Source organism: Lissotriton vulgaris, chromosome 1_1 (assembly GCF_964263255.1).
Source record: "Lissotriton vulgaris chromosome 1_1, aLisVul1.2, whole genome shotgun sequence".
Classification (NCBI taxonomy): Eukaryota; Metazoa; Chordata; class Amphibia; order Caudata; family Salamandridae; genus Lissotriton; species Lissotriton vulgaris.
Window position 1 is genome coordinate 1,351,390,084 of NC_141685.1, and position 27,179 is coordinate 1,351,417,262.

Sequence of the window (27,179 nt, forward strand, 5' to 3'; positions counted from 1 at the left end):
AAAATTGCAAAAAACACAGTTGATGGACAGAATGTAGAACAAGGTCATACATTCACCCCAGTACAAGGATCTGGGCCTAAATCCATCGTTTTTTTGCACTCCACACCACCCTGGGTTAGACACTGGCTATATGCAAATCAGCTCTGACCCTGTGCCTCATGGGAACAGTCCAGTCCGAACTACCAAGCCATGTCTTTCCCAGACCGGAATCAAGCATCCAAGGACCGGTTTCTGGCTATCAGCCTTCATTCAGCCAGGATAGCTTGACTCCAGTGGTGTGGAGAGCCTGGGGCTCACGTCTGAGCATACCCAGCCCACTCGGGGTGAAAATTGCAAAAAACACAGTTGATGGACAGAATGTAGAACAATGTCATACATTCACCCCAGTACAAGGATCTGGGCCTAAATCCATCGTTTTTTTGCACTCCACACCACCCTGGGTTAGACACTGGCTATCTGCAAATCAGCTCTGACCCTGTGCCTCATGGGAACAGTCCAGTTCGAACTACCAAGCCATGTCTTTCCCAAACCGGAATCAAGCATCCAAGGACCGGTTTCTGGCTATCAGCCTTCATTCAGCCTGGATAGCTTGACTCCAGTGGTGTGGAGAGCCTGGGGCTCACGTCTGAGCATACCCAGCCCACTCGGGGTGAAAATTGCAAAAAACACAGTTGATGGACAGAATGTAGAACATGTAAATTGATACTTGTATAGCGCACTACTCACCCGCAAGGGTCTCAAGGCGCTTGTACGAATACCGCTGTGGAACCGGTCCTGGCTTTCCCCGTGAGGCGTCCACTCCTGGGCACCCCCAGGGTGAAGGCCAGGCATCCTTAGCGTTGTGGGGGCCGTTGTGGAGATTAAGCAAGCTATTGCCCAGAGTTGCAGAGTGGGACTCTATGATTAGAATAGGCACCGAGGCGAGAATTATCAGGTCCGTGGAATTTTGAGCCCAGGACCCGCCGAGGCGGGGAATTGAACCCTGGTCCCGGGCTAGACCTCTGCATCAGGGTCTGCCGCTCTAACCATTGAGCCACACTTTTCCATAAGTGGTGATGCTCCAGAAGATGAACCAGGGGTGTCCAACACCCATGGCTCTGCTTCTGAGCATGTCTAGGAGGAGCCTGAAGACCCCTTACTGGAAAACTCTAGTCCCCCAGGGAATTCTAGTGACACAGATGGAGATCCTAGAGGATCTACCGCTAGGTAGACCCTCCTTTATTCCTCCTGGGAGGATACAAAGATTTCAGGGGAGGTACGGGTCCTCCTCAGTTAATTCAACCTGCTCTGCCACTTCAATAGGAACATCCATCTCTAGCAAGAGAGAGAACTAATTAGAAATGGAATACAAGCTATTCAAACATGAGAGGGCCAAGCTCTCAATCAAGAAATAACAGTTGGCCCTAAATAAGGAGACCCTAGAAGTTCAGAGAGCTAGGAAGAATTTGAGATTAGAATCCCGTGGTGGCAACACTAGTGAATCTAGGGTTAGGGAACACTGCTTTGACACTAGGAACTTGAGCAGGATAGTCCCTCATTACCAGGAGGGTGATGACATCCATAAGTGGATTACTGCTTTAGAGAGGGACTGTAAAGTTCAGGGGCAGTGGATCTCCTTTGCTAACAAAGGTAGAGACAAACTCTTGACTGTAAAGAAAGAAGATGCAGATAATCACTTAATTTTTTAAGAGTGCCCTCATAGATGGGTTTGGGTTAACCACTGAGCAATACATGTGATTAAGTTTAGATACACAGAGAAGGCACACTCTCAAGACTGGGTAGATTTTGTAGATATTGCTATTAAGACTCCAGAAGGCTGGCTTCATGGCAATAATGTGCAGATTATGAAGGACTGTACAATTTACATGTAACAGAGCACATCCTTAATAACTGTCAGAACCAGCAGCTGCACCAGTACTTGATAGACTCGGATCTGACCTCTCCCTAAGAGTTGGAAAGGAAGGCAGACAAATGTGTTCGTACCAGGGTGAAACAAAAGTCTCCTGGTGGTGGGGACCAGAGGAAGTAAGATTCTTCTAAGGCCCAAGAGAAAGGTGGAGAGAAATCTAAAGAAAAGAAAGTCTTCTGAATGTCTCCGAAAAAACTCCCTCTGGGGGTGGGTCCCAATCCTCTTCTTCCTCTAACAAGAAACCTTGGTGCTATTTGTGTAAAGAAAAAGGTCTTAGAGCAAAGGATGCCAATTAGTCTAACTTTAGCACCAGTAATACTACTACTCCCAAACCTCATAGCACTCCTAGCAGTAGCACCGGGAGTAGTAGCTGGTTAACCTTGGGTACTGAAGTGAATGCTGGCCTAGTCAAGACACCCATCTGGGCTGTTTCAGTCTGTGATGTGGCATTAAGCTTGCCACCCTTATTGTAAGTCCCACTAACTTGGACAAATGCAGACAACAGCCTCTCATCAATGGTCAAGGAGCTGTAGCTTACAGGGACATTTGTGCCAGTGTCACCGTGCTCTCCATGCCACTGGAGTCAAGCTATCCTGGCTGATGAGGGCTGAAAGCCCAAAACCGATCCTAGGAGGCTTGTTTCCAGTCCAGGGAGGACCTAGCTTAGCAGTTTAGGCTGGACTGTTCCCATTGGGTGCAGGGACAAGACTAATTTCCATATGGCTGGGTCCAAACTGGAATAGCATGGTGAGCAAACAAATGATGGATTCAGGCCCAGATCTCTGTACTGGGGTGAATGTATGACATTGTTCTGCATTCTGTCCATCAATTGTTCTTTTTGCAAGTGTCACCATGGTGACAAAGAAACATGTCTCCTGAACAGATTCTACTTGATTAGATTTAGCAAGTGACCAATGCTAACAATGTCAGGACAGATCATTCCATGGCAGTTGTCAATCTCAATTGGGGAGGGGTAACTGGCCCAAAGAGAGTTGTGGTATCCTCAGACCTACCTGTGGACTGTCTACTAGGTAATGATTTGTAGACTTCAGCCTGGTCTGAAGTGGAGTTTAGGACCCATGCATATAGTATGGGATTTTCAGCCAGTGTCTTTGCTGTCACTAGGACTTAGGCCAACAAGTTAGGCAGTAAGGGAGCCCTGGATCCTGAAAAAATTCAGCAGCCGGCTCGCAAGAGAAGGAGCAGGAAGGGTAAAGATGTATTTCCCTCTCAGACTCCCAGTGAACATGGTCAATGCATCTGAAGTGCACATCTGGCTGGATGGTTGTTCTGGTATGTCCAGCGCGACATGCGCACATGAAGCCTCGCAAATCCATGCTGTATTAGGAGACCGGGAGAACACAGATGCAGCTCACCAGTCTCCTATGAAGCGTAGGATTTGCCTGACCAAACCAATCTTGGTGCTGCTTTCATACTGTGTACTGTTATAAACAGTATGAAATCAGTATCAGGATTGGTTTTTAGAAGCTTAGCCTCTGCTAGTATGGCCAGGGCTCAAGCGGCAACGTGGGGGCAGGAGAATTGCACAACTTGACCAATCACTGTGTGGCTTTGTTTTGAAACCACACAGGGATTGGACATTTGCCTGTGGTAGTACCTCTCTGTCTCTTGCTCTCAAGCACCGTTCTAACTCCCTATACACTGCACAGCTCACTACACTATACTAGCAGCGAGGGAGTGAAAATGGGAGGACTGCTAGCGTGCGAACCGCCTGGCGACCATTGTGTGCGCAGGGCAAGCGCTAATAGCAATTCAGCATGTCTGGACTGACTACAGCATGTAAGTTAGAAGTGTTTGTTTCCGATGTTGCCAGTCACCATTGTTTGTTTTCTTGGGGACTATTCTGTCACGTAAGTTAATCCTTCTCAGCTGCTAGTGAATAAAGCAAAATACACAAAAACGCTGTCACTAGAAGACAAGAAAGAAAGGAAAATGTTTCTTTCTTGTCTTCTAGTGACAGTGTTTTTATTTATTTTGCTTTATTGATGAGAGACAGTTCACTCCATTAACAGCTACTATTACGCATCTCCGCTTTCAAAAGTCATCATCCGCCACTGGGTCTCATAGGACTTATTGGGAAGATGGGCTTCTGTATTCTGACAGTAAAGACACTAAACCTGGTGCCACCAGGAGTTTGGTCATACATCAGAAGTACTGAGGAATCTTATTGTCCCTTGCACACAACATTCCGCTTGCATGACATCTTGGGAAAAGCAAAACTTGGGAAAGAGTTGTCCCTCCCTTTCACTGGCCCCATATGTCTGAAGACACCTTGGAGGTTTGTCTCCTGTATCACTTGTAAAGCCAATGGTAAATCACTTAGTACTACAAAGGCCCACTTAATCCCACTACCTGTGGTTGGGGTTCCCTTTGAGAGGGTAGGGATTGCCGGCTAAACATTTCAACAGCATCTGAACATAGTGTTAGCCTAGTGGTGGTGGTTAATGCCACTAGATATCAGGAGGCTATTCCCCTTAGGACCACTACAGCTTATGTAGTGGCCAGGGCCCTCCTGGGAATCTCTTCCAGATTGGGCTCCCTAAGGAGGTCTTGTCATATAGTGGTACTATCTTCATGTCTAGCTACATGAGAGCCATGTGGAAAGAGTGTGGTGTTAACTATAAGTTCACCACACCCTATCATCCACAGGGCAATGGGCTTGGTGAAAGGTTCAAGAAGATCATCGATGGTATGATCATGGGACTCCCAGAAAAACAGAGAAGGGAATGGGATGTCTCACTAACTTTTCTTCTCTTTGCCTAAAGAGAGGTTCCTCAGAAGGAGTTGGGCTACCGACCATTTGAACTTCTGTTTGGACATCCAGCTAGGGGTCCATTATGTCTAGTTAAAGAAGGATTGGAGAAACCTCTCAAGCCTCTTAAACAGGACATAGTAGACTATGTACTGGGCATCCGTTCCCGCATAGCTGAGTACATGGAGTAGGCCAGCAAAAACTTCAGGGCCAGCCCGGAGCTTCAGAAAGCTAGGAATGACCAAAAGGCTGTACTGACCAGCCAGGACAGAAAGTGTGGGTGTTGGAGCCAGTGCCCCCAGCAGCTCTCCAGGACAAGTGGAGAGGCCCCCACACCATACTTGAAAAGAAAGGTGAGGTCACCTACTTAGCTGACATAGGTACTCCAAGAAGTTCCCACAGGGTACTTCATGTGAACCGCCTAAAACCCTTTATTGACAGGGCTGACAAGAGCTTGCTCATGGCCACCGATGAGGGACAGGAGGATAAGAGGGACCCTCTCCTGATTGCCTCTTACAAAACTCTGTTAATGGATAAATAGAAGGAGTAGTCTTGGCAGACAGCCTCACTGATCAACAGCAGCTGATTGTAGACAAGTTATCAGGCTGTTTCCTGACCTCTTTTCTCTGCCACTAAGTCAGACAACCTGGTGTGCCCATGAGGTGGACACAGGTGACAGTCTACATGTAAAGAGCAAAATGTACAGACAGCCTGATCATGTCAGAGACTGCATCAGGACTGAGCTCCAAAAGATGCTGGAATTGGGGGACAATGAGCCTTCAGATAGCCCGTGGCCTAGTCCTGTAGTCCCTGTGCCAAAACCTCACACCCAGGATGGTAAGAGAGAGATGAGGTTTTGTATTAACTACAGAGGCCTCAATGCAGTCACTAAGACTGATGCCCATCCAATTCCAAGGGCAGATGAATGGATTGATACTCTGGCCTCTGCCAAGTCTCTCAGTACATTTGATCTGACTGCTGGTTATTGCCAAATCAGACTCTCTGATGATGCCAAGCCAAAAACAGCATTTTTAACCCCCAGTGGGAATTATCAATGTATTGTGATGCCTTTTGGTTTGAAAAATGTATCTGCCACATTTCAAAGGTTGGTGAATAAATTCCTAACAGGTCTGGAAGCCATAGTGCAGCATAGCTAGATGATATAGCTGTTTTAGCTCCACCTGGGAGGATCACCAGGTCCACTTCAGAAATGTACTTGAGGCCCTACAGAAGGCAGGCCTCACTATCAAGGCTAGTAAGTACCAGATAGGGCAGAGTAAGGTTGTGTACTAGGGCCACCTTGTGGGTGGAGGACATGTTCAACCACTGGAGAGCAAAATTCAGACCATCATGGACTGGATTGCTCCCACTGCCCAGACTCAGATTAGAGCTTTCTTGGGCCTGACTGGGTACTACAGAAGATTTGTTTTTTGATAAACAACTTTTTATTGATTTTACAAAGAAAGTACACCAGCATTGCATCACAAACCCATGAGGGTCTTGAATTACAGAAGGACTCTGTGCAGCCCATCAGGCCGATACAGTTGAAACATAAGTAGGGCTCCCTATTTTATGGTATTTATTGTTCTGCCATTTCCGTCTGTATTTATCTATATTAATTGTTTGCTAATTTTATCTGTATTTATCCATATTTATTTGGGGTTTTGTGGAAAAATAGGCTGAAATTAGTATATATCCACATTTATTTAACCGATAACTATGCGCTCATGCTTGAATGTCTGCCTGGTTTCAGTGTTGTGAACACCCACAGAAGATAAATCAGTGCACTTATATGAAAATATGCAAATTTCATTATCAACATTGTGCATAGCTACTGCTGCTAAGGCCTCTTTACTAAAATTCCTTTCTTTTTTTAACCCCATCTGCTATCAATCCATACATCTATTGGCCTGGCAGTCATGGCAGAGAGTATTTAGAATCACTCAAAAAGCACCCTATTTCCATTTTTATCAACATTTAAAAATAAATACAGACAAGAAAATTAATGTTTTCTGTCTGTATTTATCTGTAAAAATCAGTAAAAACGGAAACAGGGAGCCTTAAACATAAGTATTCGGCAAATGAAGAAACCCCTTATTAATCACCCCACCTCCCCCAACCATTTCCCCCAAACTCTGCAGTATTTCTTGGGGCACCCACGTGCCTCATACATAACCTTCTCCTGCGGGGCACACCAGTCCACCCCAGCCCGCCATCGTCCAACACTTGGGGGCTCGGGGCATTTCCATGAGGCCCCAATATCTCTCTTGGCGACCACCAACAGAAGATTTGTTAAGGGTTATGCATCCATAGTGACATCCAGTAATGTTCTCACATCCAAGAGAATGCCTAAAAAGGTTTAGTGGACAGTTAGTTGTCAGAAGACATTTGATGACCCAAAGCAGGCCATGTGCTCTGCTCCAATTCTGTCAAGTTCTGGCTACTCCAAACCATTCATTGGCCAGACAGATGGTTCTCAGATAGGGATAGGTGCAGTATTGTCACAATTTAGGGCTAGGATCAACACTAGGTTTTCTCAGCAGAAGGTTGACCCCCAGGGAGAAGCATTGGTTAGCTATTGAGAGGGAGGCCTTTTCTGTGGTCTGGGCCCTGAATACGTTTAGGGCCGTACCTGTTTGACACCCATTTCATTGTTCAGACAGACCATAAGCCCCACTTATGGCTTAAATAGATAAAGGGTGATAACCCCAAACTTTTGAGGTGGTCCATTTCCTTACAGGTATGGACTTTTCAGAGGAACATTGACATGGGAGTAACTGTGCCAACGCAGATGGACTTTCCAGATATTTCTACTTAGAAAATGAAGACTCAACTGGACAAGGTTAGTCTCTTGTCCTTACGTTTTGAGCTATTGGGGGGTTGTAGTAAAGTAGGATTAGCTTTCATGGTTACCCCCACTTTTTACCTGGTGTCAGTATGTTTTTGACCTCAGTATGCCTGCGTACTGCTAACCAGGACCCCAGCAACTATGCTCTCTCCCATAAATTGTCTTTGGTAAGTACTTTGGTACCGCCATAATTGGCTACTGGTGTACCTTTGTAAGTCCCAAGTATATGGTACTGAGGTACCCAGGGCATAGGTATACCTGGGATGGAGTATGGATTGTGCCACCCTTGAGAGACCACTCAAACTGTGACTACAGGTTTGCCTTGGCAGCATGTGTAAGCTGGTGCTAGCACCACTTATGACAGATACATGTTTTCTCATATCTGTGGTCACTGCATTTATTTTAACACCTATAAGTCACCCTTAAGGCAGGCCTTTCAATCCTGAAGGCAGGGTGCTAGGTTATAAGTCTGAGGGTGCCTTGGATGAGCAGGACACCCCCTACAAACCTGTAGTCGATTCTCCAGGCTTTGTAAGTGTGGTCTGCCATTTTTGACACATATAGTGGCCATGCGTCATTACGCCCTGGCTAACTACATATTGGCTGTAGCGAACCTGGGCATGTTGTGTATCAAACATGTTGGAATCATACCCCAACACGATTACCGGTGTTGGGGGTATGATTTCATGCACTGGGGGGCTCCTCCGTGAAGCCCCAATACTTCCGGTAACAGCCTTCCAGGGTCTGCCAGCAAGCTAGTGCTGCTGCCGACCCCCAACACGATTCTGTCATCCAGCTGCTGCACTGAGCTTGAGTAGGGAGAGGTAGAACAAGAGGTTTCCTATCACAGGGAGGAGTGACCACCTCCCAGACAGGACTTAGTGCATTGGGCTGGGTCGGGGGTGCTTGCAAGTACCACCAGACTGCTTTGAAGGGCACATTTGGTGCCCTACTTGCATACTCCAGTTTGAACCAGTTCAAGTTGTTAGTCCTCACGCATCCTCTGCATCATGGGCCTGCATCTTTGGTGAGCTGCTCAAAGTCCTCTTGTGACTCCTGTGCCTTCGGCCTGTGGGTCCTCTTGAGGTTCTTCTTTGGCTTTAGTGGGCTCTCCTGCTTGATTGGGGTCTGCTCTAACCCTCCTGCAATTGGTGAGTGCCTTGCTGGTCCCAACGCTGCTCCTTTTTCGTTTACCACATCTGTTGCTGCTGCCAAGGTTTGTTGGTGCTCTGCCGAACACTGAGCCCCTAGTTTTTGACTTCCAACGTGGGACAGCTCGTAAACAGCTCCTGGTCTTCCAAAGTGTCACCTAGTCCTCACAGCTGCAGCGACAAGGTCGCCGTCATCTCTCCCGCATCTTCTGTCATCGGTGGTCACTGATCTTCCGTGCCTCCTGGTCACTTCCAAGTAGCATAGACTCTGTCCCCTCTGCTTGCAGGTACTCCTCTTCAAGCATCTATCCTTTGATTCCACCGGACTCTTTCACCTTCTTCGCCAGCTGCATCTTTTCTGAAGTCCTCTATTGCGGTCTAGGGTGGTTTCTGAGATCACTTTGCACCTATGCAACCGGCTTCCCTGGTGTAGGTATCCTGGTTCCTAGGGTTTCAACGGGTGGGATGACTCTCCAACCTTCTGTCTTCCACAGGGTTTCTTCAGGGTCCACTGGGAAGGGTCCTTCTGCTTAAAAACTGCGACTTTCCCCTTGACTTGCATTGAGTACGCAACTGTGTTTCCACGCTGCACACAGCCTCCAAGGGGTTTCTGGGTACTTACCTTGGGTGGTTCCTTGTGTCTATCACAAGTATGACCAAGACCAACAAGGCACCTACAAGTTAATTATTTTCATGCTGTACCATGGCTGAGGAAACGCTTGTTGCCAGCGTCCCTATCATGAAAATTACCGAAGGGAGCAAAAGGTGACTCACATCTGGAGTCATCTAGAAACACATGAGGGTTTCGTCCTCTCGGCTGGTATGAGTCCAGGTGGCCGATCGAGGTTGTGAAGACTACGTATGTCCAATGCAGTGGCTTAAAAATGTGTGATGCCCCGAAGAAATTGCCAAAAATGTGAATGGCAATGAAACATGTCGGTAAGTAGAGTATGGTTGGATAAGGAGTAGCCATACCCACTTTTTTAGATTCCACAACCAACACGAAAGAGACAGAATAAAAGCATATATCCGTGTTGTTTGTGGGTTATATGTTGTTTTGACACTATATGTGTTGTTCGTGGTTTATTTACACTGCACATTTTCACAAACACACTGTCTTGTTTGTTATTGGACACATTTTTCTTTTGAGCTTGGTGGTGTCAATGATGAGATCAGGGCAATCTTGGTGAGTACATGCCAGGTTCCCGTCGGTGGTGCACCCGTGAGGCGCCATCTCGCTCTCACACACTTTTTTCTGTTTGTCTGAGTGCGACACAAATCTGTGTGATATCCGTAGTCTCACAACTGTTGTTTTATACAAAGGGATTGGGCAATTTTTAAAGATGGCACAATATGGATGTACCTCCTACCTCATTAATTAAAATAGAGGAGTTAGTTGCAAAAGCTTTGCAAAGTATGGTACAGCATGAAAATAATTAACTTGTAGGTGCCGTGTTGGTCTGGGTCATACTTGTGATAGTAGTATTGAGTGGAGGGCGACCTATGACCTAATCTTCCCTCTTAGCTCCTTGTTGTTAGTTATGGTTCCTCTGTCTCCAGCTCTTCTGAGTCGTCTGGTCCAAATTCCGACTTTGGTCACAGTTTGCATTCCACTTCTTTAGTATATGTTTTGGCCTCCCTAGAGACCACTGTGTATTTATGCATACTTACCTGTTTTACAGTTGAAATATGTGAGGATTGTGTTGATATCTCCCGGTAGGAGATATACCAATGTGGTAGTGAGTGTGTATAATAAAGATACTTATTTTTATAACTACAATGTGTGGTTCTTTTTCATTTAACATACACTATATGATTAGTTCTGGTAAAACAAGCTGCTTAACACTGCTTCTGTACTAGGCCTGAAGCCTGCTCTCCACAGCTACGAGTTAGAGAGCTTTTTAAAGTTATCTAATGTGAGAAGTTGGCCTGGTGTATGCTGACCACTAATTAAAGTGGGCTCCTTGTACCAGTCCAAACAACCCTTAATGATGATTAGGTTAAAGACAACCTTTATTGAAAGCTATCCTACTGGTAGCTATGGAGAGCAGCCTTCATGGTAAGTCTTGAAGGAATGTAAAGCAGCTTGCTTTACCAGTCTATAACCTCCTGAATGACCAAATAAAGGAGAACCACACAAGGTATATATATATAAAATAGATATATTTATAACTAAACACTCTCTATTAACCTCATTATGAGATTAGAGAACAAAGCACACAATGTTACAGTACTAGAACGACAGTAAATAGCACTATACACAGGCGGGCTCCAGGGGGAGACCGAACCATATACTAAGAAAGTGGTATAACAACCACGACTTGACTAGACACAGTGCCTGGAGCACGTAGAATCACTGGAACCCCAAGGAACCACCCAAGGTAGTGACACATGGGATCCACGGAGGACGTGTGCAGTGTGAGAACACAGCCGCGAGCTCAGTACAATCCTATGGGAAAGTCGCGATTGGAATTTTACAGTTTAAGGACACTTAGTAGAGGACTTTGAGCAAACCCTTTCAAACTTAGAGGGTTCTAAATCCAGCACCCAAGTGAGCACCTGAGTACTCGTGTTACCTAACCCAGGGAAACCGGGTGCATAGGTGTCAAATGGTGTCGGGAATCTTCATTGTTTTCAATGGTGTGATGCTGCAAAGTGCTGCTGCAGTAATGAGGAAAGGTGTACGGTGTGATCCAAGCCTGGATCTGGATCAAAGCTGAAAAGAACCTGAAAGTAGAGGGGGCAGAGTCTGGGTCCCTTGCCAGTGACCAGGGGCTCTGTAGACGAATGCCCACCGATGCCCACCGATATCAGGTTCTTCAGGTGAGTAGAGGTGAAGCTTGACTCTGCAGCCACGGGTACCAGGAGACGTCGATGATGACCCAAGTCCGCAGGCGACCTGTCCCACGAAAGATGTCGAGTGCTGGGGGGTCAGTGTCTGGATTAAACACCAAAAAACCTTGGCAACTGCAACCCACGCGGTTAGAGAAAAGATGCTTCGGTGAGGACCCGCAAGGTCCAGGGGACTCCCAAAGAGATGGAGAGTTAGGGCACGTCTGTAGCAACCAGGTAAGCCCATTGAAAGTTAAAGTTGCCTTCACATAGACCCACAGGGCAAGGGACCAGGGATCGTGAAGGGACCTCGAGAGGGATCACAAAATGCCAGCCCAGGGAACACTTGTGGAGTGTAGGCCGGTAATCTTCGGTGAAACCACTGCTCCAGCCTGGACTACAAGTAGCCCAAAGCACAGCTTCAGGGGTTGCCGAAAAGCAGATGCTTCTGCAAATGGACACGGCGCCCAGGGGTTTGGTTTGCATGGTCCACACGAGTGATAAGGGTCTCAGGTTTGCTGAGCACACTAGTCGACCTGAGGGACACTTGGAAACACACCTCCTGTATTGCAAAAGTCTTTGGAGTCCTCAGGAGCTTCGGAGTTACAAACCGGTCAGATGCGTCTTTGGTGACTGCTTAGCAGGGAAGTAACTCCTTTACTCCAAGGAATATTCTTCAGTCATCTAGCGCAGTGTAGATCATCAAAGTATTTGGTTTCTGTAGCAGAGTTTTGTCCAGGTAAATCTAAAGTCCTGTAGCCAGGGGTTCCTACTTTATACCCAAGGAAGGGGTGGGACAAACTCTAGTTACCCACCTATGGGAGGGTCAGGACAGAGGGGTAGCTGCACCCATATCCTTTGTTCAGTTTTGTGCCAGAGCAGGAGCAAAATGCTCCTGCCACCAGTTTGAGCTGGACTATGCACAGGGACACCAAATGTTCCCACAGTGCAGTTATCAAAGCACCCTCAGAGTGCACCCACCCAGCCCCAATACACTAAAGCCTGTCTGGGAGGTGGTTACACCTCCCTGTGACAGGAAACCTATTGTCCAGCCTTCCCCTGTCGGAGTTTTGTCCAGCAGCAGGAGGGCAGACTCGTGTCTGTGACAGGCAGCATCCATCTTGTGATGCCAGGGTCGAGGCAGCTGGTACCGCTTGTACCGGTGTTGTCATATTTCTCCCTCTAGGAGGGTGGAATTATACCTCCCACACCAGTTACTGGTGTGGAAGTATGATTCCAAGGTGCTTGACACCAAACACAACAGTCTTCTATGCAGCCGTTTTAAAGTTAGCATTTACTGCGAGGTTATAATGCACTTAAGAGTATATGGTATGGCTACATCACAGAACAACCCCGGAGGATAGATTCCGAAGGCTGCAGAGGGGCCCTGCTCATGCATGGGCATCCTCTCACATAAAACCCAGCACCCTGCCCTCAGGATTGATAAGGTCCGCCATAGGGGTGACTGATAGGTGTATATGTGCATTGGTAAGGTAGATATAGTGAACCTATATCTATGTAAGGGGTGCATGCGCCACCTTACACAGGTTGCAGCATCAGACCTGTGGTGTCAATTTGAGTGGCCTCTCAGGGGTGGCATAATACATGCTGCATCCCCTGGGAGGCCTCTGTGGTACCTATACCCTAGGTACATAGTATACCATATACTAGGGACTTATAAGGGTACCCCAGAATCCAATCTGGAGTGTACCTAAAGTACATGCAGTTAGTTTTTATAAGAGAAAGCAGCTAGGCTGGGGTCCTGAATAGCAGGATCCCAGCCAGACTAAGTCGAAAACAGTGAAACATCAGCAAAAAGTGGGGGTTATAAGAAGCAGATCCTACTATCCTACATCTAAGATCACTAAAATCACCATAAGTGTTGCCTGGATTAGTGTAGGGTGCTTCACTTAAATAAGTGTGCACTGTATACTAAGCCAGTCTCCTACAGATGCTTCTTGAGCGTGAGTTTCCAACACCACACTACATTCGTAAGTAAGCCTTAGACTGCTTGACTACGCTTACCCTGACTGTCAAGTGCTAAAATGGTGTAGTAGGGTTGAACTACAGGACCCTTGCAGTAAACAGCTATGATTCACACGAACTGAGCCCAGTAACCCCTGATTGCCATCAGACTTGTGAAAAAGAGCCCACAGCTGCTCACTGTGGTGAACAGCCTGCGAAGCAGGGGAGTAGTGACCTTGAAAGGAGACGGATCCCTAACTGACTAGAGTGATGTGGTACCCAGACAAGAGAGTGAAAGACAGAATACCTGGCAGTTCTTGGACCAGAATATGGCCATTCCTCAGCAATCTGAGCTGAAAAACAGGCACACCTCAGGAAGAGGCAATTTTCAGTATAGAAGAGAACAGGCGTAGCAGTTAATGCCTTAATAGAATCAGTAATTGATCAACTGTCTGCCTCTTTTTTGTTGGGTGAAGTCAGTGCATTATGAGGCTGAAAAAAGTAAGGAAGTCTCTAAACGGGGCATGACCTAAAAAGCGTGACTAGAAATATTTCAAGAGGTGCTGCCTACGTAAATAAGTGTGGGGCTTGAAACATATATACGCTAAAATTCTGCACCTCCCATAATATGCCACCTGACCGGTAATTTAGTGCCTCTCTGTGAGCTTTCTGCTATTGCATTCAACAATATTACACAGTAAAACCTGAAACAAGCCAGACCTACTGGCTTAGCCAATGCTTGTTAGCAATATCAGATAATTGAGTAACTGTGTTTTTGTTGTGATTATTTATATTTGACAATGTTTTCATTCTGAGACTGAGATTCTGATTCTGAATTAACCATTACACACAATCACAGCACAAACTCAACTGTAAACACTGCATTTTATTTTACTTTCTCCCTGTCAGTATTTTTGACAGCTGTGTACCTCCTTAAAACACTTTTCCTAGAATCGCTATTACAGTTGACACATCTAACCATTGCTGTATACCATCTGCAGAGTGGCCATGGATGAGATGAGCATGTATTCTGAACACCTTTATAACCCACTGACAGGCACTGTGAGAAAGCGATACTTCCTCTGCCTCAACCAGAGGGCTGTCAATCGCGCCCCGCAATAAACACCCACCCACAACCTGAACTGACCCAGGCACATGAAACCGACTCAGTTCTCAGTCTGAATGATAAAATAGAAATATGATGCACGAAAATAACACTCACCGGGAAAAAGCACACACTCTTACAGAATGCGAGCTAAAGTAAAACGTGAAATTTAAACAAGGAGTGTGTCCCTTCCATGGAATATCCTAATAGTTGTTACAGCCATTGTTCAGAAATCGATTAGTGATTTCATTTAAAATAAGGTTATGGATAAAGGTCCCCGTTATAATGTCCTTGTTTAAATACTGACGGGTCTGTGACCGCGAGGTACCCGGCACATTTAAAGCCCTGTGTCAGGGGCGGCCTTAGGCATGTGTACGCTGTGCACCTGCACAGGGCCACCAAACCCCAGGGGCCACCACGCCAATATATATCCTTAATATAATAATACTCTGAGGATGGATACATATTTGCGTGACGGCCCCTGGCATCGATTTGGCGGCCTCCGGTTCTGTTCCGCTTCCAAACACCCTGAGCCCCCCGCCCCCCTCTTCACTGGTCTCCGCGCTCCGTCCCGCCCGGACCCCCTCTTCCGGGGCCCCCTACCTACGCTCCCTGCCCAGGGCCGCCATGAGCCTAGAGCCGCCCCTGCCTGTGTGGAGTAGTACGTTCCACATATTCACTTGACGAGTATTCAGCGTGGGATGGGGACTGTTGATTTGCCTTGAATTACACACTTGTTGGTCAAGTGCCAAAATGGTGATTAGATATCTGTGGACAACATTAGCAACTTAATTTAACTATTACACCACGTATCCTTCACACATGATTAGACTCAAGTTACATATGAACTGATAAATATACCTCTTGCAAGATTATATTTACTTTTTAATCCTTAAGAACAACTTTTTTAATGTTTTATGAACGTATCAACATTAAAAAATATTTACTATAGTACTTGGGACAAGACATGCACCAAACAGTTCAAGTTTACCCTCGAGCAGCTATGAGAGACACACGTTGTGATTAAACCTATTGTGGTGACCCTGTAACTGCAATTCAAAATTCACTTCCTGGTTACGGTCTGGCTGTGTTTTACTCTACTGGTCAGTTTCCGTCTTACTGTAAAAAAAAAACACACTTTTCATGCTGACGGCGGGTCAATTTGTCTTACTTTCCACGCTAAAAACTTTTTGGAAATTATCGATAACTGGTATTGCTCAATTGTCACTCTTGGTTTGGTAATGACCTATATGCAACTCTAATGTTGGTAACTGATTAGGTGGTATGATTAGTAACCCGAAGCAACCAGCTTTATGGTTCAATACCCTTTCTGCTGGAATAGGTGCTCATAAGCAATGATACAGTTATATAAACACTACTAATGTATGTAAACTGGAGACGGCGTTTCAAGCACATCCTGTCCAGGCCCCGCCTATCCGTAACCATTAGCGTTTTGTCACCCAATATTGTGGGCCAAATTAATCTGGTCAGGTTGTAAATCAACAAACCTTAGGTATCTTAAGTGCTGTAAAACGTGCTTGGTATATCCATTCGTAATGAAATCTATACAATAAGAATGTCATGAGAGGATGTGGCATAACGTCCAGGGCTGCGACTTTAAAATTTAAGAAACATGTTCGAGTCTCGGCATCGGCTCAACATCCTGTGATTTTGGGCAAATGACTTAGGGGCAGATTTATAAGCCCCTTGTGACACTTTTGCGCTGCCGTTGCGTCACTTTTGTGATGCAGCAGCGGCGTAAAAAATGTGCCACTCTGCAACATATTTACAACGTGACGCATCTAGAGAGATGCATCATGTTGTAAAGCCCAGCGCCACATTGGGGCAGATTTACAAGAAACTAAAGCATCTGTAGAGATGCGTCAGTTTCCCTGCGCCAGCCTCAATACCATTGTGCCACCATGGATGCACCATATTTACAATACAGCACACCATGGTGCAAGGATTGACACATGCGTCAGACATTCTGACACATCTGTTGGCCCAAAAGTCACGCATTGTTGGAGTTGTGTTGCAATGCATTTTGAGGCCTATACTTACTGTACTGCGTCACTCCTTATGCTTGCTTGAGGCGTAAGGTTTTGACGCAGTGGCATCCTAAAAGAGGCGCAGGGAAATCTTCTACGACCCACTACTTCAAAACCTCACGCCTCCTTGAAGCAGGCGTAAGGAGTGACGCAGCACAATAGGCATAGGCCTTCCTGAGCATTGCTGGAGTTGCGTTGTGCTTGCGACACGACACCAGCAATGTGCCACCTTTGCGGCAACAGATGATGACGCATCAGTCAAACCTTGCACCATGGTGTGCCGCCTTGTAAATGAGACGCATCCATGGTGGCACAAGGTTTTTTTTTGCGTGACACAAGTAAACTGACGCATCTCTGCTATAATGCAGATATGCGTCAGTTTCTTGTAAATCTGCCCCTTAATCCCTCTGGGCTTAAAAAAATGGATGTGTCTTTGTTTAACGTAACTGGTAGTAGTCGTAAAGCGTTCCAAATACCCTTGGGTCGAGGTCGCATTATATAAAAGTGAAAACAAATAACGTTGTCGCTCATTAGAAGCCAGCCCACCATCATCTAGGCAACACAAACTAAATATACTTAAGACCAGGGCTTTAAGTGGGCCGGGTCTCGCTGGTGCTGAGCACCAGCAGTTTTTTAAAGGAGGCCTCGAAACGGGTCTCTATCGGGCTCTGTTTTGTGCCCTGGCACAGGCGGTCCGTTTTTTTCCAGACTGCAGTGATAGCAGGCACATCATATGTGCTGCTCACACTGCTCACTTCTCACTAGTGGAGAAGTTACGGCATGACGTCATGCCAGGTGAGTGTTGTAGGGGAAGCGAAATCCTTTAAAGAGCCATTTTCCCTCTGGATTTCCCTTCTCTTTTTGAAACTCAGTTGCAGCAACATTGTCGTGGTTTCACCAGGGCTTTAAGTGGAAGTTTTTTAAATATTATACACAAGCCATAGTTGCAGCTTATTTACTAACAACCACTGACAAAGCCAATAGTCCAGACTTGTTGTAGATATGATGTTACTTGTCAATATATCTAGATGCAATGACAGAAACATCAAATTCAAGTCGGGCGGGACACTGCTAAGCACAGATTTTTAGCTTAGTGTTTTTAAGCCAACCCTTAATTACACTGGCCACACCCATTTGAGAGACCCCCTTAGTTTTTTAATCTCACTTAAAGCCCTGCTTGAGACTTTTTGAAACACGGGCGAGCCTTCCCGAACACCACACAAAAAGCATGCTACAATCTTTCACCAAGCTTCCCTTTCCTTTCCCCGCCCCTTCCGCTCTCGGTATTGGAGAGGGCTTGGCCGCTCGGTGTGCTCGGAGCACCCCGGACGCGGGCAGGGCTAGCCAGGGGTGAGGGCGCAACACTTACGTATCCAAGTCCCGCCAGGGGAGCTTTCCGGGTAGTAGGCTCTTCCCCCCCAGCACGGGTCTCCTCCATTCCTTCTGCCCTGAGGTCGAGGGAGTGACCGGGCCAACGGTAACGCTTGACGTGACGAAGTGAGCCCCAAGGCGGGGAGGGTGTCACAGCGGGGAGAAGCGCAGAAGGAGGAAGTGCCGCGACAAAAATGCAAAAGAATACAGAACTGGAGCTGGGCGGCTGTGGGTGGCGACTGCTTGACTGACGTGTGGGTATGCGAGTCTTGTGGGTGCACGTGAGGACTTAAGGATAATATGTCTGTGTTAATGCGGTTGTGTTTCCTTGCTTCTTTCGTATCTTTCACACAGGGACAGACTGCGCAAAGACCTTTCGGATTCTTGCCATGAAAACCGGTATTTCAGACTGTCCCAGCTTCTGTAGATAGACCATCCTGTTATCTTGATGTTTGTATCATCTTGCGTTGGTGTCGTAAAAATGCAGGATCACTAGTAGTTGCAAATAACTTGTGATTTATATAGCCATGCTACCAGTTTCTATGTTTTCGCCACTCCCCTCTCCCTGTGTTTACCTTTCACGCACCCTACCAGCATGGTGAACTTCACGCCTAAAGTGCCATTTATGTGCACATGCCAAGATACTACATATTTGATTGATTGAAACTACTTAAGTAGTTAGGAAGACCCATAGACGGCGGTTTTAGACAGCGGTTGTGCAATATGTTAATGTGAAAAGAAGCAAGGATTGCGCTGAGAAAACTGTAATACATGTTTGATGACAGGAGAATGCTCCTACTTAATAAAGTGCCATAAGTAGCAAGGGGCAGATTTATAAGAAAGTAGCGCATCTGTAGAGATGCGTCACTTTCCCTGCGCCACTGTCAGAAACCCTTGCACCACCTTGGATGCGCCATATTTACAATAAGGCGCACCATAGAGCAAGGATTGACAGATGCGTCAGAAATTCTGACGCATCTGCTGGCGCAAAAGTCACGCATTGGCTGGAGTTGTGTCGCAAGCACGGCGCAACTCCAGCAAAGCATGGGGAGGCCTATCCTCACTGTGCTGCGTCACTCCAAGCTGGCGTAAGGTTTTGACGCAGTGGCGTCGTAGAAGTGGCGCAGTGAAATCTTGTAGATTTCACTGCGCCACTTCTACAAGGCTTTTTTGCATAGGAACGCCCACTCTGCATACATTATACCTGACGCAGGTATAATGTGACTCAGGGCTTTCCAACGTGACACATCCCATAGATGCGTCAAGTTGTAAATGGGCCGCATTTTTAAGCCGCCTTTGCATCACAAAAAGTGACGCAACAGCAGCACAAAAATGATGCAAATGGCTTGTAAATCTGCCGCCTATTTTTTAAGCTTCCAAAGTCTCTAGACTGAATTTCCAAACTGGTATCGCCTAGCTAGACACGGACTTGAGACTGAAGTAAACAAGCAACTAGTCTGAGGAGTGAAGTAAAGGTGCTGGACAAATTCAGCTCATGCAGATACTCTAATGACGGGCCCAGATTGCCCCACCCCTACAGAAGGTAAACATTACACAAGGTCCCAGAGGGAAAGTATCATTTCAAACCATTGTCCCTACCTGGTCTGGTTCCCCATTCTCAGAGGCCTTCGGGCGCTCCCTGAGTTTTTCCGCCTCAGGTTTACCTGTTGCCATGGGAGCCTGCTGAGGCAAAAGATGGATCAAGTTTACACTTCCTCGTCAATGAGCAAACAGATTATCTTTGTCAGACAGGACTGAACCAAGCGTATTAACATTTCTGTACCGGTAAAGCTCACCAGGCATTGTAATCATGACAAATACGTACTTTCTTCCTGACCACATTGCCTTTGGCTTGCAGGGGCGCAAATAGACCCACACTTTGGGCCTGGGCTAACACTTCGAAAAGTAGGGGTGGTGCCATTTTCAGAGCTGAATCAAAACTATTTGAGGGGGATCTCTTCACTTTTCTGGTACAAAACTATGATATGGGGTGTCACTGCTCTCAAAGAAATTCAGCATATAATGCCTTTTTACGTGCAATGGTCTCAATATAAGAAGACTTAACAATGTCCAGGCTTCTTCCTCAAAGAATCTTAGCAGCATTCATATTGGTGTGAGACATATTAAGCCAATAGACCTGGTAAGTACTCTGTTGAACCGGCGGAGGAAGTATTCCATTGATGGAGCCAACAGAAGGTCAGTCGACAGAAAACTTAAGGTACGCCTGTCTCTAAATAAGGCAGGCAGACCAAGGGCTTAGTGAGAGGGTACTCCGTCACATTTGCAGCAGAGTACCCTAACCGAAAAACTTTAAATCAGGCCCTTGGTAAACAAATCAAACTTTCGTACAGTCAAGGGAAAGAATGCCTTGTGTCCAAGGTTTGTAGCACATAGCATGTTGATCCTGCATTTGCTTCATTCTAAATAGTACCAATTGAGTTTTAGATGCCATCAACTATTTATTTTCTATGATGTGATTAGGCACTCCCAAGGCCTGAACTGGAGCACACATTTGGAAAGATGGTGACTGCACAGACATCCAGGAAACACAGAAACAGAGTATGACGTTTGATTTCTCAAAGGTGCTGCAATAACAGAATCAATGCCAAAACGTGCATCAACCCCCATAACATTGATATTTGCAGAATATTAAATAGTAATACACTTTATACAAACTATTTGGCAAAATAGCTTGTATTAAGCTTCAATTTATATCAGTGGAAGTTTTGCAGATGGCATACTAAGTGTACTTCAATTGAATTATTGTGTGAGGTTGGGTTGACTCATGCAAAACCTGCAGGGATCCATGTTTGTTCCTAAGGTAAAATATTTAAATTCCGGCAGGCCTGACCAGCCCTCTATTCTTCTGAGGGTGAAAAAATGAATACCATTGTAGTGGCTAACAACAAATATCTGTTATTCATATTTTATTTGATGACGTATAGGAGTCATGGAGTAAGACTTACAACATGTTCAGTGCTAACAGAAGAAAGAAAGATGAATGCATGAAACTGGAAAACAGCAAGAGTAATTGGGTTAAATCAGAAGTAGAATTGAAAAAAGGTTTACAGCAGACATGAGTATTTACAGTATAAGGAAGAGAGTGAGTTGCAGGCGTACAAGTTTCTGTTCTCTTGAAGCAAGCAGGAAAGTAAGAGGGATACATCAACACAGCAAACCTAATCCTAAACTAATTTGCATGTTAGAGTCAGAGTACTGGCTCTTCTAAGCAGAAGCCATGTACTAAAAAATAATAAATATCTGCGCCAGGCATTTCAATTTCAAGAAGCGCCATTCCAGTTGGCTGAACTCTTGGTCATCTTTTTAATTTTCATCTGTAACTGGTTATCTTCTACTTCTCTATTCTCACCTCCTTTTCGCTCAATCCCCCCTCTCTGCTAATTCTCTCTTCTTTTCCATCTCTTATGCCTTCCTCTGTGTACATTCTCTTTCCATATTTCTCACACTCACTCTGTGTAGCGCTCTACTCTTTATATTCTTTCTTTTTTCTATCTTTCGCCTCATCTGGGTATGTTCCCATCTCTTTTTCCATTCTCCTCCTCCTGTCCTTGTCTATATCTTCTCTGTACATTTCTACTATTTGTTTCACTATTCAGAGGTTATGAAGCGCTCTCAAAATCTGTATGACCTCTGTGACATACACCATGCCTTCAACAGGTACAGTAAAATTAGAAGGTGGTATAGAGTGAACTTTGCCAAATGTTATAAAGTACAGAAAGCTGATAATCCAGGACATCTGGTCTTGCAAATTATGGTTACTGCACAAGCCTGGGTTATCGAATCCAGCAAAGACATGCCCATCAATTACCACAGGCATGGCTATTAGCTACAGATCATGCCTGAAGAACATGGGTTGTGAATTTGAGAGAGGTATGGTATTACAGATAACCATAACTCATAGAAATCAATGTAAAGGATTTTGATCATACTGCTAACATTTCAACCCATAGTGCACTGTAATGATGTCACAAAATGAAAATCTTCATTCTTCATGGCTCTTGCATATGGAATTTAACCAGTTGGAAGCCTAGAGACTAGTATGGTAGGCTAAAATATACAACCGTATTCAGAATTTCTGAAAAATATGAGATGGGCTGTGGGATGTGGTGATATTCACAGTGTTTGAAGGCTCAAGTTGGTAGTCCCTCAGTTATGTAAAGGTTCCTGTAGAAGACACCCTTGTGCTTTTACTTTAAACATCACTGTAGGAAAGTTCCCTCTTTAATATGGTCAACCCCACTTTTTACCTGGTATCTAATGCAATTTTGACTAAACAGGTCCCTGGTGCCAAGTGCTCTTTCCCTAAAACAAAGTAACTGTGCACTTGTTCCCCAATTGGAAAAATCTTAAATACCCCTGTAAGTCCCTAATAAATGGTACTTCTGGTACATAGGGCATGGGTACTAAAGAGGGTCACTAAGGGCTGCAGTATGAATTGTGCCACCCTAAGGGACCTAACTCCAAACTCATGCAGACTGCCATTGCAGGCTGTGTGAAATGACGCAGACAAAAGTGAAAACACAACGTAGCACACACCCTGTGTGCCATGCCTACAGACCCTGCATGCCATAAATGTAAGTCACCTGAACAGCCTGCCTTATAGCCCTAGGGCAGGGTGCATTATATTACATTACCGGGACCCTTGCAGCAAGCAAAGTTTGTTTGAGTCCAATCTGGACCACAACGCCGCAGAGACCGAGCAGCCAAAGAGGGACATCAGCATCACATAAACCAGCACAGAGAATGGCACAGCTGTCCTGATTTGTCCCCCATGACTGTCTAACTGAGAACCATGGGTGCCTTTGATGCACAGCCACTAGCCGACTAAAACCCTCTTCACCCAAGTTCCCCGGCTCGGTCCACAACAACTGATGGTGCTTCCCTGCTCCCAGGACCCCCACAAACAGAGCCCCCCAGACTTGTCCCCAAGTCCTCCTCTATAGCCGGTTTCTAGGTGGTCCCCATCTTTGCCTACGGTGTAGCGTGCAAGGCTATCAACTCATCCAGCACCTCTGCACCCAGACGCTTCAGGGCAGGTAAACTTAAACTGATGGTGGTACTTTGGATCATGGCCCCTTAAGTACTAAAGGGGACCCCTGAGAATCGTTTGCAAATACCCATATTCAGTGCATGCATTTTTCTCCATAGGAAAGCATTACCAGCATGATTGCCATTGTTTTATTTCCACACATGATTTTTGGTTACCTGAAATCCGTCATGTTCAGATTGCATTTTGAACAAAAACACTTAAAAACTGTTCTAGAAATCTTACCATGGCACCCTTTTGCACTGGCATTCTGGACAAAAGTTCATTCTCTGCAGTTTTTACTTTGCTGGTTCTTTTGCCCATGGATGGAGACAAGTTGCCAAGGCCTATCCACATACCATGCTCAAGTATGTCTTCACTCAGGGTAATCATTGGGCTTCTTTGTACGCACCTTCAGCAAAAATATGAGTGCATTAGTGTGGATTTTATATTGGAACTGACACATTTACAGCTCTGTGTCGTCGAGGTCACGAGTCACGGTACAATTTTCTCAATGGTGGGGGATGCCCTCAATACTGGCGGTATGGACTCCAGTGTATGCAGTCCTCAGAGAAAGCAGAGCTGAAGACAGTGACTTGAAGTTGAAATCAATATTATCTATGCAATCATGCTACTGATTTAGATTCTGTATGCAGTTATGGACTCAGCATGACCTTACTTAGCTAGCCCTCACATTTTTCCTGGTCAGCAGATGGAACAGAGGGTGTCATCAAAGTTCCAGTAGACAAAAAGGGACATACTTTGGTTTCCCTGCAGTGCTCGTAAGGTCAGGGACGAAAGGAGATCATCAAACAGGGATGCTGGTGATAATGCCTTGGCAACAGTGTTTCCTGCATCTGCACAGACTTCACAACGACATCTTCCAGAGGTCTTTATGTAGCTAGGCTGTTCAGTTCATTCAGGACAGGCTCTTTCTCTTTATGATGTTGTCCAAAACCCCCCTTCAACAACAGTTCTTCGTGAAGGGCTTCCAATGGGATTCTTGTTCCATGCTCAGTCTACAGTCTGGCAGAAGGGCGATAGTCATAGAGACTCTAGACCTGAATCACAGTTCATCACAAGTGTATATATTCTTCCACATATATCCTAATCATATGTAAAGAGATAAGCTAATTTTTTTGTATGGTAAAACACAACAGGGGCAGCCCGACTGACCCAGAACCAGGAGCAATAAAGTTTGTGTAAACAACAACGGTTCCAGGAAAATAATATCTGTTTCACAATCAATACAAAACAATCAATGCAAAAAAGTAAATACAGAAAAATAAAATACAAAGAATGTGAGGTGCCCACACCGCGATTCAAAGTTATAAAGAATTATCGTAAATATGTTTTATATACAACATATACATTACAGTAAATACATGCTTGCTGCTCATCATATCACACAAACAAATACTTAAGACAGCACATAGTCTATAACAAATCATCCCAAATGCAAAACGGTGCTAATCACCAGAAACATAGACAACGTATACCCCATGGAAATCATGGAGACTGTTGTACGTAAACACATCCTAATACAATGGTACTAATTCACAAATTGCTTTAAATAGATTAAAAACTAATGACCAAACAGAAATACTCATCCAAAAAATTGTTACAAGCAAATATTTTAGCAATATTGACTAAGCAACAACAAAATCTAACCGTTTATAGGAAAGGGGGAGACTATTTAATACAGCCACTAGCCCACATCATGCTGTGAGGAAATTATTTTTTACCCAATTACACACCCTCTATCACGGCAGCAAATTAGTTTGTGCATACACCTTCATGATAGAAAAAGTAAGAAGAAAGATAGAAACAAAATATGGTAATTGGAGTTCCCAAAAGTTCAAAATGCAGATATCATTGCAATTCATTCTTCATTGATTAGACTAATATTCTAAACAAATTAGCTATATCAGAATCGTAAAATATGGCTGGAGATTGGAATTACAATAAAGCTTGCAATATGAAACGCTAGAAGGACTTATGCAAAGATGGAAAGACCATTGAAAGAATCATTATAGAATAGGAGTAGTACCCTTTACAGATGCAAAGTGTTAAGAATGCCACAAATGACAAATACTAAATATTACAAATGCAAAAAAAGTTACAGATGTAAGAAAGAATAAATGTAAAAAATGATTACAGATATAAAAAGTTGCTTATTACAGATGTAAAAACCAAATGAGGCATCACAGAATAACTGTAATCAAGTTGAGCATGGAAAATTAAGTCAGGACACATATACATATCAAAGTAATGTCACAGAGTTTCACTCTTCCATTGTGCAGAGTCAATTTGGTATGTTGTCACATCTGAGAATTCAGCGACATTCGGACAGATTAAGAATGGACTGAGTGTGCCTCCACACAAAGGTCTCTTAACTCAATGATGTGCCATTTGATGTCATTTGCCGAATTGAATTCCAAAAAATGAGAAACCAGTGGAGCACAAATGATTTTACATTGGATTCTGCATTTATGTTTTTAGATACATTACTTCTTTTTCTGCATAGTGTTTCCCACATAAATCAACTTGCACGGACACCAGATAGCATAAACAACATTTTGAGAATTACAAATGGTGTGATCTTTTAAATTATGTGTAAGGTCACCTTGGATGAACTGTTTTGTATTATTAGATGAAGCAAACATTAAACAATTCCCACATTTGAAATGGCCCACAATTGTATTCTGACCCCACAAAGAGGCTAGATCAGATTGGGTTATTTTTGGAATATCTGCATGGACCAAGTGGTCTCAAATTCTTTCCTTTCTGAAAGGAAAAATGGGCCAAATCATTTGAAATGTCTATTGCTCTAATCAGAGGCCAATGTTTCTTCAGAATCCTGGTAATAACATTACTCTGTGTACAGAAGGTTGTAACATACACAATCTTTTCCATGATTTTCTTAGCCTAGGGGTCAGCAACAATTTCCTGTGGTAATACCAAGCATGTTTCAAAGAGCTCATTATCAATCTTGTGTGGTAGCCACGGGCCTCCTGTTTCCTTGCTAAGATATTAGCCCCACGGAAACAGTCTTCCTTAAATGTGCAATTTTTTCAGATACGAAGAAACTGCCGAAATGAGGGGCAGTCCTTAAGGCCCTTATCCTAACCGTATCCTATTATAAGAAGGTCCTGATGAAGCAGACTGGTATCTTTTGAACCAATGAATACTGCAGAAACATGTCAACCAAAATCTGAGTAGTTATTTGTTACCACTACTCGCACTGTTTTTTAGCCTTGGGTGTGGGTAGGACCCCAATAAACTTCTTTTCCACTCCCACAACCCAATATTAATTTCTTTCACTTTCTCACGCTACATTGAGCACCTCTTGCACTGCTTTTTGGTAATTTTCTGTGCCCCCTGATACCATTAAGAAACTCTCAGATCCACACACTTTATATTCCCTCACACTGTGATTAGGTCACAATCTACCTAATCCTAAGTGGTTCTTTCCACTTCCTTCGGGTGAAGGATCCCAAGTGATGTAGGGCGGTACAGGACGGGTATCTGATGGGAACATATATTTTTTCACCAAGAATACTTTGGATTCAGGGATTGTGTTCCTCTATCATGCACACAGTCATATAGATAGCTGCACTAATTTTCTGTTGACCCATTGTTACACTTTGTTTGTTATGTAGTTATAGGGACTGTAACAATGCAAGGTCATTAAATATTTCCCATTCAGGCCCCCCCTAGTGTATTATAGTTTTAGCCATATTGTGTCATTAGCTATTTCTAGGCATTGACACAGTGCTGGAACATAGCAAAAAGGAATTGGAGATTACTGCTAAATTAGAAAAGAAAATTCTGGAAGGCAACATAACAACTGATGCCAAATCTGTGGTTTCGAAAGTAAAAAGATGATTCTGGAATTTTCCATTCCCGCCTACTTTAATTCAACACCAGGGGTAGCCGGACCTGCTGACCTGACACTGCAATAAGAGTGATCAGCACATAGCGCTCTCTTTTGGCTGTGTCTGAGGTGAGGGTCATTAAGCCCTATAAAACTTCCTCAATCTTGAACCCACAATACTCTGTTGTATTTCTCATCTGAATTATTTTACTGTCAAAACTGCAACCTTTGACAAACCATTGTGGCAACATTG

General features: G+C 44.7%; 1 protein-coding gene across 1 annotated transcript in view; it reads right to left on the reverse strand.

Annotated features, from left to right (window-relative positions):
• The window catches only part of ARHGAP9 (Rho GTPase activating protein 9), a 580,228-nt gene that overhangs the window by 482,475 nt on the left and 70,574 nt on the right, over positions 1-27,179 (reverse strand). Inside the window, exon 4 of the mRNA XM_086966621.1 lies at positions 19,602-19,685. Coding sequence (XP_086822747.1) covers positions 19,602-19,685 — 84 coding nt within the window. The remainder of the gene's footprint in view (positions 1-19,601; positions 19,686-27,179) is intronic.